At 36.9% G+C, this 10,316-nt stretch overlaps 1 protein-coding gene across 1 annotated transcript in view; it reads left to right on the forward strand.

The window, feature by feature from the left end:
* The window catches only part of LOC127943010 (NLR family CARD domain-containing protein 3-like), a 29,294-nt gene extending 25,049 nt beyond the window's left edge, over positions 1-4,245 (forward strand). Inside the window, exons 3-4 of the mRNA XM_052539097.1 lie at positions 1,354-1,401; positions 2,414-4,245. Coding sequence (XP_052395057.1) covers positions 1,354-1,401; positions 2,414-4,245 — 1,880 coding nt within the window. The remainder of the gene's footprint in view (positions 1-1,353; positions 1,402-2,413) is intronic.
* The last annotated feature ends 6,071 nt before the right edge of the window (positions 4,246-10,316 follow it).

Raw genomic sequence — 10,316 nt, forward strand, 5'->3', positions numbered from 1 at the left:
ACTGCAAATCATCCAAGGGGCGACCAGAGTTTATACAGTTAATTTATGTAATATTGTTCATAGTAGGGCTGTCACGATATCCGATTTTTCATATCACGGTTATTGTGGCCATAAGAATTCACGATGTTGATATATTGTGATATCTATAGAAACCTTGGGGTGGAGAAGATATCAAGTCAAATAATTTTTTACTTTGTTTATTGAGTTTTTCTTTTTCTCCCACGAGCATAATATTGATTCTGATAAACGCAGGGCACAAGACTCTGGCTTTCTCCGTCTTCTTTGAAGCTCTTATGAAATAACGAGAGAAAATACTGTCAAGTTCAACAGTATGATGAATAAATATTAATGGTGACACTTTACAATAAGATGCCATTTGTTAACATTAATGTATTAACGAACATGAATGAACAATGAACAATACATTTATTACACAATTTATTAATCTTTGTTAATGTTAATAAAAATAGAGTTATTCAATGTTCACGTTCAACTTGTGATTTTAACAATGCATTAGTAATTGCTGAAATTAACATGAACTAAGATTCTTAAATGCTGTGGAAATATTGTTTATTATTATTTATATATGTTAACTAATGTAATCAACTAATGTTAACTAATGAACCTTATTGAAGAATGACCACAGATGAGGTATTTAGTGCATGGCACTGTGACCAACGTAACATTTTTCAGAGTTTAATGTAGCAATGTGGTCGCTCAGTTTTTCAAGATCCGTTTTAATCGTGTAACTGTTCATAGATTTGTACAAATAAAGAAATTAAGTGTTACTACGCACAGGCTGTATTGATTGCAAATACAAAAATAAGACGAGTAAAGAAAACGCGGTACTTATAAAAATAATCACCCTTTACTTAAGTATATGAACACAGAAAACCGCTGTTAATAGGTTATATAATATTTCCCAGTCTATGACTAGTAAAATAATAACAACTTACTCTGATGAACACAGCTCTCCTCAGAGTAGCTGCGAGTGCTGCGTTGTCTTCTTGTGTGACAGGTGTCAGAGTTAAGGCACGATACTGCCACCTGGCCACTCAACCAGGTACTGTTACCAAGTATTTACATGTGGTGTCATCATAAGAGAACTGTTCATTTTAAATATTGCGGTTATCACTAATACCGGTATATCCTCATACACTAAATTAACACAATAACGATAATTGTGTATTTGAATATCAAGGTTATCATCAATACCGGTATATTGCGACAGCCCTAGTTCATAGGCAGATATGCTTTACAGTATTTCCTTTCATGTATCTTCATATTTTGTCACACATTTATTTAGTTCTTTTTAACTTTTCTACTCACTGTTACTTTTCTCTCTTCTCACAGAGCCACAAAAAGTCCCAGAGACGGCAGAAAAAGACACCGAAAAACAAGGTCTTATCAGTCATATTCAAAAAAAAATTTTTCTTCACGATTTTCAATGAATAAATCATAGTTATTGTAAGAATATCAGTGGCAATGACCTAATCACTGCCATGGAATGGTGATGCCCATGATGCTGGACAGATCAGAGTTGGGAGCATTGTTAATAGTAGAACAGAGGTGAAATGTGAGAGCTGATGTACAGTGTCACCAGATCTCACCAGATTGACCTCCTCAACAGCCAAAAACATCAGCCAACCACCATCTGACCAGTAATGACCACACCAGTAAACCTTATATAGACAGAAACTGAAGCCCTCTACTCTGGACTGAGTTTACAAATTAGGCATAGAAAAAAGAACACATGCCTGGATAACTTGATTTGATAGCTTAAATCTATGAGAATAATATATTTATGTAACATTTTGTGAATTAAATTGACCACCTCAGGACTGTATTAAGGATTCTCTTTAAGTTAAGTCATTTCACTCTGCGGTCTTCTTTTAAATGCTTCTCGTTCAGCTATTCCAGTCATGCGAGTGCAACGCTTATCTTTCTGAAAGAGGAATATCTAATTCTAAAAAGCTATTCACCATGCTTATGATTCAATTTGAAATCAAAAATGACATCTGACAACTGTCTAATAAGATTTGTTTCTTATGCTCAAATAGTGTTAAAGAAGCTTATTTCTCAGGTTAGATCAGTCACTGCACATACACAGTCTTAAGAGTGTCTCAGGATGCTGACTGTTTCTATACTAACCTGAGCTTCTTACTGCAGTGACACAATGACTTTCCTCTGCTCTTTTATCCACATCTTTTTATTTTTCCACCATATTGTGTATTGCACTTTCTCCCATTCAATGTGCTGTACGTCATCTTTGTATATTTAAACTATAATTAAAGGATGTTGAATGACTTCTGAAAAGATCATGCAGATGAAAAAGCTTTGTCATGTTTCTTAAAAAAGAAATCAGTTTTTACATTTCCCCATGCTTTATTAACTGAGTCATTTTTTATAACAGCAGATTTGATTCTGAAAAACTTCTTGCAAACTCACAAATCCAACCTAAAGAAGAAAGCAGAACGTATTTTTGAGGGCAAAGAAGAAGCAGATTTCCAGGTTGTTTACACAGAGCTCTTCATCACAGAGGGAGATATGAAAGAGGTTCATCAGGAACATGAGATTCTGAAGATTGATGATGCTTTCAACAAGAACAAACAAACACAGGACAAACCAATCCAATGCAATGATATATTTACATTATTAAGAGACAAGGAGAAGATTGTGCTGACCAAGGGAGTCGCTGGCATTGGAAAAACTGTCTCTGTGCACAAGTTCATCCTGGACTGGGCAGAAGGAGAAGCCAATCAGGATATACACTGTGTGTTCCTGCTTCCATTCAGAGAGATTAACTTTATGACCAATAAAGATTTCAGTCTCCACAAACTTCTGCTGGAATTTTATCCTGAACTGGAGGGCCTGGAGAAAACCAACTTATATGAGAAATGCAAACTAGTGTTTATATTTGATGGACTGGATGAGAGTCGCCTGGCTTTGAATTTTAATACTAGAACATCACCAAGAGCCATTGTTGAGGAAAGATCATCAGTAGATATGCTGTTCACAGGTCTGGTCAAAGGAAATCTGCTTCCATCAGCTCTGGTCTGGGTGACATCACGACCAGCAGCAGCCAATCAGATTCCTCCTCAGTATGTGGGTTTGTTCACAGAGGTGCGAGGATTCACTGACAGACAGAAGGAAGAGTACTTCAGAAAGACAATCACAAATAAGAGTCTGGCTGAAAGAATCATCTCACACATTAAGACATCTCGTAGTCTCTACATCATGTGCCACATCCCTGTGTTCTGCTGGATCACAGCCACAGTACTTCAGGACATTCTCATCAAGAACAGTACAGAGAACATCAGCACAACACTCACTGAAATGTACATCCACTTCCTGCTGATACAGATGAACACCAAGAGCCAGAAATATGATGAACAAGAAGAAAGAGAATCTACAAAGAACTTAGGTTCAAATAGAGAAGTGATTAGAAAATTAGCCAAACTAGCGTTTGAACAGCTGAAGGAGGAAAACATTGTGTTTTATGAGAAAGATCTGACAGCATGTGGTATTATTGTGAGTAAAGACACTGAGTTCACAGGAATGATCGCTGAGATCTTTAGGAAGGAAAATGTACTTCATTACAAGAAAGTCTTCTCCTTTGTGCATCTGAGTGTTCAAGAGTTCCTCGCTGCAGTGCATGTGTTCATCTGTTACCTGGAGAAGAACATGCAGGAGCTCCAGTTTTTCTTTGATAAGCCCAAGAAAAATATCACATTGCAGAAGCTTCGGTTTTTCTTTGATAAGCCCAAGGAAAATGTCACATTGCAAGAGCTAATGCAGAAGGCTGTTGATAAAGCCATGAAGAGTCGGAGAGGACATCTGGACTTGTTCCTGCGGTTTCTGATGGGTATTACACTGGAATCCAGTCAAAACCTGCTCCAAGGTCTGATCACACACACTGAAGACCCCACAGAGAGCATCACACAAACAACTCAATACATTAAACAAGTGCAAAACAAAAATATCTCAGATGAAGCTTCAGTCAACCTGTTCTACTGCTTACTTGAGCTCAAAGATCATTCATTGTATGATGAAATCCAGAAATACCTCAGTTCAGATGCACATCCAGGAAGAGACCTCTCATCTTCAATGTGTTCAGTGCTGACCTATATACTGCTGATGTCAGAGAAGGAGCTGGATGAGTTCAACCCAAGGAGGTTCACATCATCACAAGAAAACTACAAGAGACTCATTCCAGCTATGAGATGCTGCAGAAAAGCCCTGTGAGTAATTTCACTGACCACTGTTTCATCAAATATTTTATTCTACATTACTAAACAATCAAATGTCATAATATTATGTCAAATATCTTGTTGTCCTGATTATGAATGGTAGAGTGAGTTATAGCAGAAACACTGAACATCAGAAAATCAGCATAACCTTCTTGTGGCGAGTGGGGCGGGGCAGAGGGACATGGGACTCGAGACCAGTGGTGGGTCGCAGGTGTCGCTGATTTCCCAATCATTCCACCGGCCTCACTCCTCGTTCCCACGTCCCTCGGCCCCGCCCCACTCGCCACACTTCTGTTTTGGCAGATTTAATGGCTGTGGTCTTGATGAAACATGCTGTGACAGTATATCTTTAGCTCTCCAATCTTCAGACTCACATCTGAGAGAGCTGGACCTGAGTAACAATGACCTGCAGGATTCTGGAGTGAAGCTGCTTTCTGATGGACTGAAGTCAAACTGTCAGCTGGAGATACTGAGGTAAATTGTTTTCCATAAAATAATTAACAACATGCTGCCACATTTAGTATGCGAGTGAAGCATGACACTGTATTCATTAAACTCCATCTCATGCAAACACTGCGAGTTTGGCTCAACATGGTTAAACATGGATTTTAAAATGCACCAAACATCTTCCCAAATCTGTAATGAGAATTATGAATATGTTGAAGCAACAAGCTGTTTTTTGACAAGAAGTTTTGACAAGATCCAGGATTAAGTTATTTAAAGCTCATCCTGATGTTGCTGTCATAGCAACAGGTCCATTAGGTCAAACCTGCTCAGGAGTGGTTTATTTCACATAAACAGGATTAGATTGTATCATTTACAGTAGGTGGATGACCAAAATGCCTATTACCACTGCGTGTATAGGCTAATACTGCTACCTGAAAAACTACAAATCATCCAAAAAGTAAGATATTAACTTTGAATGTTTAGATTACATTTAAGGAGGTGTGCATTATGCCATAAAAAATAGAACAATTGAAAAGGTGGCTTATTGTTCTAGGCCTAGTTCTAACTCAGAGGTTCTCAATTTCAGTCCTTGTGCCCCCTGCTCTGCACATTTTGTATGTCTCTCTTATAACTTCAGATGTTTGTTCTATTTGAACGCAAGTCATCACAGGATTTTCCGCCATGATTCTGAAGTGAACGTAGCAATATGTTCCATTCAAAAACCATTGAAGAGTGCAGCACGTGAATTTTAATTGTATATTATTTACAGAGGTATATTAAATTAAAATTAAATAAAAAAAAAATTAATTACAAATTAAAAATTTAATATTAAATTAAATTTATGCATTTATCAGACACTTATCCAAAGTGACTTACAGTGCATTCAGAATATACATATTTAACCAATCATGTGTTCCCGGGGAAACAAACCCCCAACTTGCACTTTATCACGCAGAGCTCTACCAATTGAGCTACAGGAACACATATAATATATAATGTCACACTTATCCGTGTGTGGAGATGTTTCGCAACGCAAATCCGTGAATGTTCGGAAGTGAAGTAAACTTCAACAGATTTCCCCTGCTCAGGGAGTAGGGAGCAATTAACACTGTAGGGAGCATGTCAATGGGAACACAGTTTAATCACAGAGCTTACTTCTAACGAGCTGATTATCTGAATCAGGTGTGTTAATTAAGAGAGACAAGCAAAATATGCAGAGCAGGGGGATGCAAAGACTGGAATTAAAAACCATTGTTCTAATACATTTTGGCACTATAGTCACATTAATGTCACAAATTAGGAAAGGCTTAAAACTTACATTCATTAATTCTCTGATGTAGGTCTATTTCAGCAAGTCACACATACTTAATCATTATTTGGCCTTTTTTACGTAATTTATTTCTGTATACAGAGCCCATGACATAATGAAAATTAACAAATGCAGTGCAGGTATTATTCAGTGATTACAGGATTACTTGTAATAAAGATTTAAATGCAAAAGGCAAGAGAGTCGACCATTTCTGAAAGTACACAGTGAGTTTTAATTTAAAATGTTTGTGATAGCCTAACAAGAAAAGTATCCTTAATGTTATGTTTAAATGTGTTGCCTCTTGCTTGAACAACTTATACAAACCTAGAGGTCAAATCGTTTATATTTATTGAGTTTAAACTAAAGGTCTATGAAAGATTGTTACTCTACCGTGATAAGATTATCACAATGCTGAAAAAGGTTTTTATTTATTTATTTTTTTACATGATTTTAAATAAAGAAAATGAATGGACAAATGTTGTTTGTGTTGCCTAAACAGCTGCCGATCAGTAGCGGACTAGAAATGCGTCCTGTGTGAAAGCACAATGAGTCCGTGCTGCTTCTGTATTGCATACGTAACACACACTGACCACATACACACTGCAGACAGAGTAAGTGTGACACAGGCGTAAGTTGCCATCAGTGTATCAGGCCCGGGCAGTATAGTATGCACACAATTTTGCAGAATATTATATTGCTTACAGAAGTTCAATGCATGACTCACTGCACACAATGCACTACGCAACTATAAAATATTTATACTTATTTTATGATACTTACAGCTACCAATAACAGTATTCTAAGCTTTACACACTTTACAAGGTTTACATTCCTTCCACAGAATTCTGCAGATTTTTCTAGAAGAAAATGTGCATACAGTGCCAAAAAGTCTGCAGATTCCATCAGAGATAAATCATCTCAGTATAATAAACAACTTGATTGACTCACACATTTAATATGTGCAGAGAGAGAGAAGTTTCAATGTACTGAATTTAAGTATACAGTACATTGAAACCTCTCTCTCATAACCAGTCAGTGAGCAGGGCAGGGCAGGCTGGCTGCAACTTGGGAGATCTTCTGAACCCACCTAAATTCACACCAAATTAAAACGCCACGCTCACACCATGTAAAGGGATTGTACAAAACATACATAGAACCTTGTGAAGCACACACACCAAAGGAAAGTGGCTAGCCTCCCCTGATCCACACCGAGTCCTCGATGGCTCCTGGAAAAAAGAATAAGAAACACATTAACCAAAAATTACAAAAGAAATACAAATGAATAAAAAAATAAGTGAATAAAAAAAACAAGATTGATAAACACTGGACATAGTGACTCTAATGTCAGACCTCCTAATGGCACGAGATACAGCTGGCACAAGAAGCAGTGTCTGAAGGGCACCAGAAAAATCAAGACAGTAAATGAAGGATTATAAACTTTACATTGACCCAGTACAATGCATTGCACAGACCAGACAATATACGTGAACAAGAAAGCTGCAAAATAAATAGATAAAAAGCAACAAATTAACACAGTTTGTAAAAGAAACCCAAACTACAAAAGAAACAAATGCCCATAAGCAAAACATCAGCGGCGTCACTTGTAGTGTAGTATAGTGTCTTCAGCAAGGGATCGACTTAGAGATTGTGTTTTTCCCATTCCCCCTTTATGTAAAGTAAAATCAAAGCTTTAAAATCTACTATTTTTTTTTTTCAACCTTTGCGTTTTTTGTTTTATGTGATTTGCTGTAAATGCTTATGTTTTAGTGCTATCATGTCCTACTGTTCTGTTTTTATGTTCAGCACTATTCATTTACATATATACGTATGTCAGTATAGTAATATTAGCTCAATATGCAACTCAAATTCATAACCTGGAACATCCTTGGCGTTAGCTCTCAAACAAAAAAAAAAAATACAGTTCTCAACTATTTGGATAATCTACAGGCAGATATATGTTTACTACAAGAAACACATCTTGCAGATTCAAAACGAAACACCCTAAGATCAGCACAATTCACCCACTCATTTTCAGCCACTTACAATTCAAAACAAAGAGGAGTATGCATCCTGATAAGCAACAAAATTCAATTTGTTCATCATACTATTTTGCTTTATTATTATAAACATAACAATTAACAATAACCCGGAAACAATCGCCAGCATCTACGGCCCAAATTTAGATAACCCTGCCTTTTTCCACACTTTTTTTTTTTCCATTTCAAATTTTTCAAACGGCCCTGTAATTATAGGAGGCAATTTTAACACCGTAATTGTTATGGATCACTCTGAGACAGAGGAATAACAGATGAAGTAGATGTTTATTTAAAGACACAAGCAGAGGAGCAGGTAGTGAGGAATGGATGGGTGTTGGGATCCGTGCCGGGATGGAGGTGAACACACACACACGCACTGTAGGGGCTTGGAGGAGTCTTCGGGAACAATCCTTAGAGAGAAGATGAAGGAGGAGTAGTCTTCGGAGTATATCCTTGGAGAGAAGGTAAAGAGGAGTTAGTCCTTATAGTTAGCGCAGATGAATGATCTTGTCGCGAACGTGACCGGACAATGATTGGGTGCGTGTGTGTGTGGTTTATGTAGGGCTGTGGTGGATGACAGGTGATGAGGATCAGGTGGTGATGGTTAGAGCTCAGGTGAGGGTGTGCGCCGTGATTGTGTGGAGGTGGAACCTGGCGTGTTTGTAACAGTAATTGATCCATCACTTGACAGATCCGCAAGTAATAAAAGACACTGGCAATCCACTGACACAATAATACAGTCCATGAGAGATTTTGGCCTTGGTGATGGTTGGAGGCTACAGCATCCAACTGACAATGAATATACATTTTACTCGTCAGTCCATCATAGCTACTCCCGCATAGACTTTTTCTTAACTAGCAATTCAATTATACCAAATATCTCTGAGCACAAAATCCACTCCATCAGCATCAGTGACCATGCTCCAGTAACATTCATATGGAATCCAGCTAATTTACATAAATACATCAGTAGATGGCGTTTTAACATATCAATTCTTAAAGACCCAGAGTTCGATAGTTATCTTAAAAGAGAGTGGACATCCTTCCTAGAAATAAATGACTCACCAAAGTTATCAGCTTCATTACTTTGGGAAACAGGCAAAGCAGTATTACGAGGTAAAATCATTTCATTCTCTGTCCATAAAAATAAAATAGAAAAACAAGAAGAAATCAGACTAGAAAATAAAATAAAAGAACTTGAAATATTACATGCAAATAACCAAACAGAAGTAGTTTATAATGAATTTAGAAAACAAAAATTCCTACTAAACGAAATCATAAATAAAAAAACTCAATTTCTAATTCATAGACTCCGTCAAGAAACCTACCATCATAGCAACAAATCTAGTAAATATTTGGACAATCAGATCAAAAGAAACAGAGAAAAAGTAACAATTGCAACTATTAAGGACTCAGCAGGGAAGCCTACCAACTCTCCACAAGAAATAAATACAATATTTCGAAATTTCTATGCCAAACTTTATTCATCGGATAATAACACAAGACAAGATGATATTAATTTATTTTTCAATAATATTCAACTCCCAAAACTTAACACCGAACAAATCTGCGCACTGGATAATCCAATCATAGAAAAAGAACTCCATATCGCCCTGAGTCAAATACCTAACAATAAAGCACCAGGACCTGATGGCTTCACTGCTGAGTTCTATAAACATTTCTGGTCCATTTTATCTCCATTATTTATCAGAGCAATAACGGAAATAAAAGAAAATTCAAGATTACCAGTGCACATGAACACAGCCACTATTGATGAAAGAAAAGCAATAACCTCACTCAAAAAGGATAAAACTATCACCATCATACCAGCGGACAAAGGATGTACAACAGTTGTCATGGACACGGACAAATATGAAAAACAGATGGAAGCAATGCTAAAAGACAACAATACATATGAAATACTAAAGAAGGACCCTACTGAAGGAAAGAAAAGAACATTAAAATCACTTCTCAAACCATTACTACAAAACAAAAAAATAACAAAGGAAGCATATGACAATCTAATTCCCACCGCAAACATTATGAAACGAATCTATGGAACACCAAAAATACACAAAAATGGCATCCCATTACGCCCAATAGTAGACAGTATCGGCTCGGTCACTTACAACCTATCAAAAGCATTAGTGGAAATTATAAAACCCCTCCTCGGCCTAACAGAGCATCACTGTCAAAACTCAAAACAACTAGTGAAAGAACTCAACAACATGAAAATAGAATCAGATGAAATTTTAATTTCACACGATGTCATAT

The sequence above is a fragment of the Carassius gibelio genome, chromosome A22, assembly GCF_023724105.1.
Source record: "Carassius gibelio isolate Cgi1373 ecotype wild population from Czech Republic chromosome A22, carGib1.2-hapl.c, whole genome shotgun sequence".
Lineage (NCBI taxonomy): Eukaryota > Metazoa > Chordata > Actinopteri > Cypriniformes > Cyprinidae > Carassius > Carassius gibelio.